Below are 2599 nucleotides of genomic sequence, written 5' to 3' on the forward strand. Positions count from 1 at the left end.
TCTTCATCTTGAAAACGTACGATTGCAATTATCAATAAGATAATTATAACTCTTGAATGACCGATGTGTGTGTATATATATATATATATATATATATATATATATATATATATAGGCTTCGAATCTGGTGCAACCCCTATACTAGATGAGATCATGAGATCTCATGATATCAGTTGATTCATTTTTCATGAATGATTGAGATTATAAGAGATTGTGAAAGTAATTAAGGATATATTAAAAATCAAAAGGATTAAATAGTAATTTTAGATATATGTCTAATTATGGATATAATTCAATTGGAATCTTAAGCATTATATTATGGAGATTATGAATGGAAACTGATATTTTAAATTATTAGGGATGCTATCAATGGTAATAATTAATTATATTTTGTACATCTGAAATTTTAAATTATGGAGAATTTTACGATAGTGTGTGCTTGAGTGTGGAATGGTGTGTGCGTTTTATATTTTGTCATGGTGTACACCTCCTATTACATAAAATCGCACACGTCATTCCACACTCGCGCACACACCACCGTAAAATTTCCCACAATTTAAAAAAAAAAAAAAAAAAAAAAAACACAACAAGCCCAATACTAATCACTAGTACAAAAACAGTCATTCGCGTCCAAAGTTGAGGCTCATTCGCGTCCAAAGTAGCTGGGACGCAGCTGGCGGGGACGCTGATTGTATATACAATCAGCGTCCGAAGCTACTTTGGACGCGAAAAACGATTAATCGCGTCCGAAGTTGAAGAACTTCGGACGCGATTAATCTCATTACACTGACTTTGCGCGTCCAAAGTTGGTCAACTTCGGACGCGCAAAGTCTGTAAATCGCGTCCAAAGTTCTTCGACTTTGGACGCGATTAATCATCTTCTTGTGATTAAAATGATTATTCGCGTCCAAAGTTGAAGAACTTTGGACGCGAATTGTAGTATTTTTTTTTTATTTTATAATAATTTGTTAATAATTCCAGTTTTTTTCCTGTACAGAAAATATTATGTTCATCCACAACATGCACTCACAACCACTACATACCACTTCAACACTTTCAACTAATAAAGTTCAATACATCATTACGCAAACACTTTAGCCCTACTAAATTAAACTCCAATACATTCAATTCACAACACTTCAAAGTTTTCAATACATAATTGCCAACACTTCAAAGTTTTCAACACATTTAAACTACACTACTTCAACACTTATGTAATAAGCTAAACTAGATAAGTACCAACAATTCATAGTTCAAAAATTTATATGCATTCTTCGGTAAAATATTTAGACCAAATCTCACGAACCTCATCAATTTGCGCTTCTGAATAAGGCTTTCTATTAAAGAATAATTCCTACAAAAATTTAAAATAATCAAGTAATTAGTTTAACCATTACTAAAGTGTAATTTAAAACTATTTACTTTTAATAAATTTTACATACCATATCTAAATCATCAGAATCCCAACATTGAGTGCATATTTCATACATGAATCTCATCACATAATACCCGCACTCCACACCACCCGGTTGTTGAGGACACTAAAAAATATGTGTATATATTAATATGTTAAACAATAAAAATATTAATATGAAATATGAAAGATATATATACCTCAATGTGAACCCAATCAACGTTGTTTTTAGGTCTTCTCCCTCCTAAAGTTTCAACCGATCGAAATGCCCTATAATATACAATCATAAATAATTTATAAACAATAGTGGTTAATAATTCTCAAAATATAAAATATATATATATCTGTGTGTACTTACACATTCAATGTGGCCTTAATCGCAAACTCGCGATCACTTAATGCAATGGAGTCTAATACATAGACTTTTCTTAATCGAACAGAAATAACTAGAAGCATCCAATGATTCCTAAGGCATTTAAATAAATATGTTAAGTGTTATTCACAAATAATGCAATTAAGTTAAATAAATAATTAAAAATATAAATTTAGTTTTCTTACTTTTCATGATATGGAGCTAAAATGAAGTGTCGATTCGTCTGTTCAACCATGGCATTCACAAGATATTTTGTGACCTTATCAATATCTGCAAGTACAGAGGCAGCACAAATAGTCCTTGGGCAGAGGAATCCAATTGTATGAACTCCAATTTTGGAGCACATCCGACTAAGACATCTACAACATATATATAGATAATTAATAAAAATGAACGACTAAAGACAAGTTTTTAAATATAAAAACATTATAAAAAATACTTACATTATGAATATTTGTAATATGGTCACATCAAGCCATCGCATCGTCAACAAGTCTTTAATATCTTGAAACAGCACGTGAATGAAATCCACATCTTGATGATGGAAGATTGCCTCATCTAGATCCACGTTAATGTAATCTAAATCGAAAGGCGGGTTCTTAATAAGTCTTACCATTCTCTTAGATTCATCTCCCAATTGCTGCAGTGTATCATCATCAACAAGAAGTGGTCGTAATTGGACAGCAGATTGATCACCACTTTCAAAATTCATCATTCGGGTTTGTTTGGATTTTCTTATGAATCAAAAGTAAAAGACATAATAACAATTAGATCGAATATCAAATATTCAAAATATTAAAGATATTCAATAT

At 31.0% G+C, this 2599-nt stretch overlaps 1 protein-coding gene across 1 annotated transcript; it reads right to left on the reverse strand.

The window, feature by feature from the left end:
* Positions 1-1245: 1245 nt before the first annotated feature.
* On the reverse strand, positions 1246-1874 carry LOC109184148. The gene is made up of 4 exons (XM_019334193.1): positions 1773-1874; positions 1615-1684; positions 1443-1541; positions 1246-1354 (listed from the first exon to the last, which is right to left on the reverse strand). The coding sequence occupies exons 1-4, from the start codon at positions 1868-1870 to the stop codon at positions 1262-1264; spliced, it is 360 nt and encodes a 119-aa protein (XP_019189738.1). The 5' UTR covers positions 1871-1874; the 3' UTR covers positions 1246-1261.
* Between the last annotated feature and the right edge of the window lie 725 nt (positions 1875-2599).

This window comes from Ipomoea nil, unplaced genomic scaffold, assembly GCF_001879475.1.
Source record: "Ipomoea nil cultivar Tokyo-kokei standard unplaced genomic scaffold, Asagao_1.1 scaffold1250, whole genome shotgun sequence".
Classification (NCBI taxonomy): domain Eukaryota; kingdom Viridiplantae; phylum Streptophyta; class Magnoliopsida; order Solanales; family Convolvulaceae; genus Ipomoea; species Ipomoea nil.

Excerpts from the sequence above, each read along its gene's own strand:
- LOC109184148 (XM_019334193.1), bottom strand. The coding sequence starts at position 1,870 with ATGCTTCTAGTTATTTCTGTTCGATTAAGAAAAGTCTATGTATTAGAC. Across the intron at positions 1,685-1,772 it reads ATTAAGGCCACATTGAATGT|GGCATTTCGATCGGTTGAAA; the intron begins GTAAGTACACAC and ends TGTATATTATAG. Across the intron at positions 1,542-1,614 it reads TTGATTGGGTTCACATTGAG|TGTCCTCAACAACCGGGTGG; the intron begins GTATATATATCT and ends CATATTTTTTAG.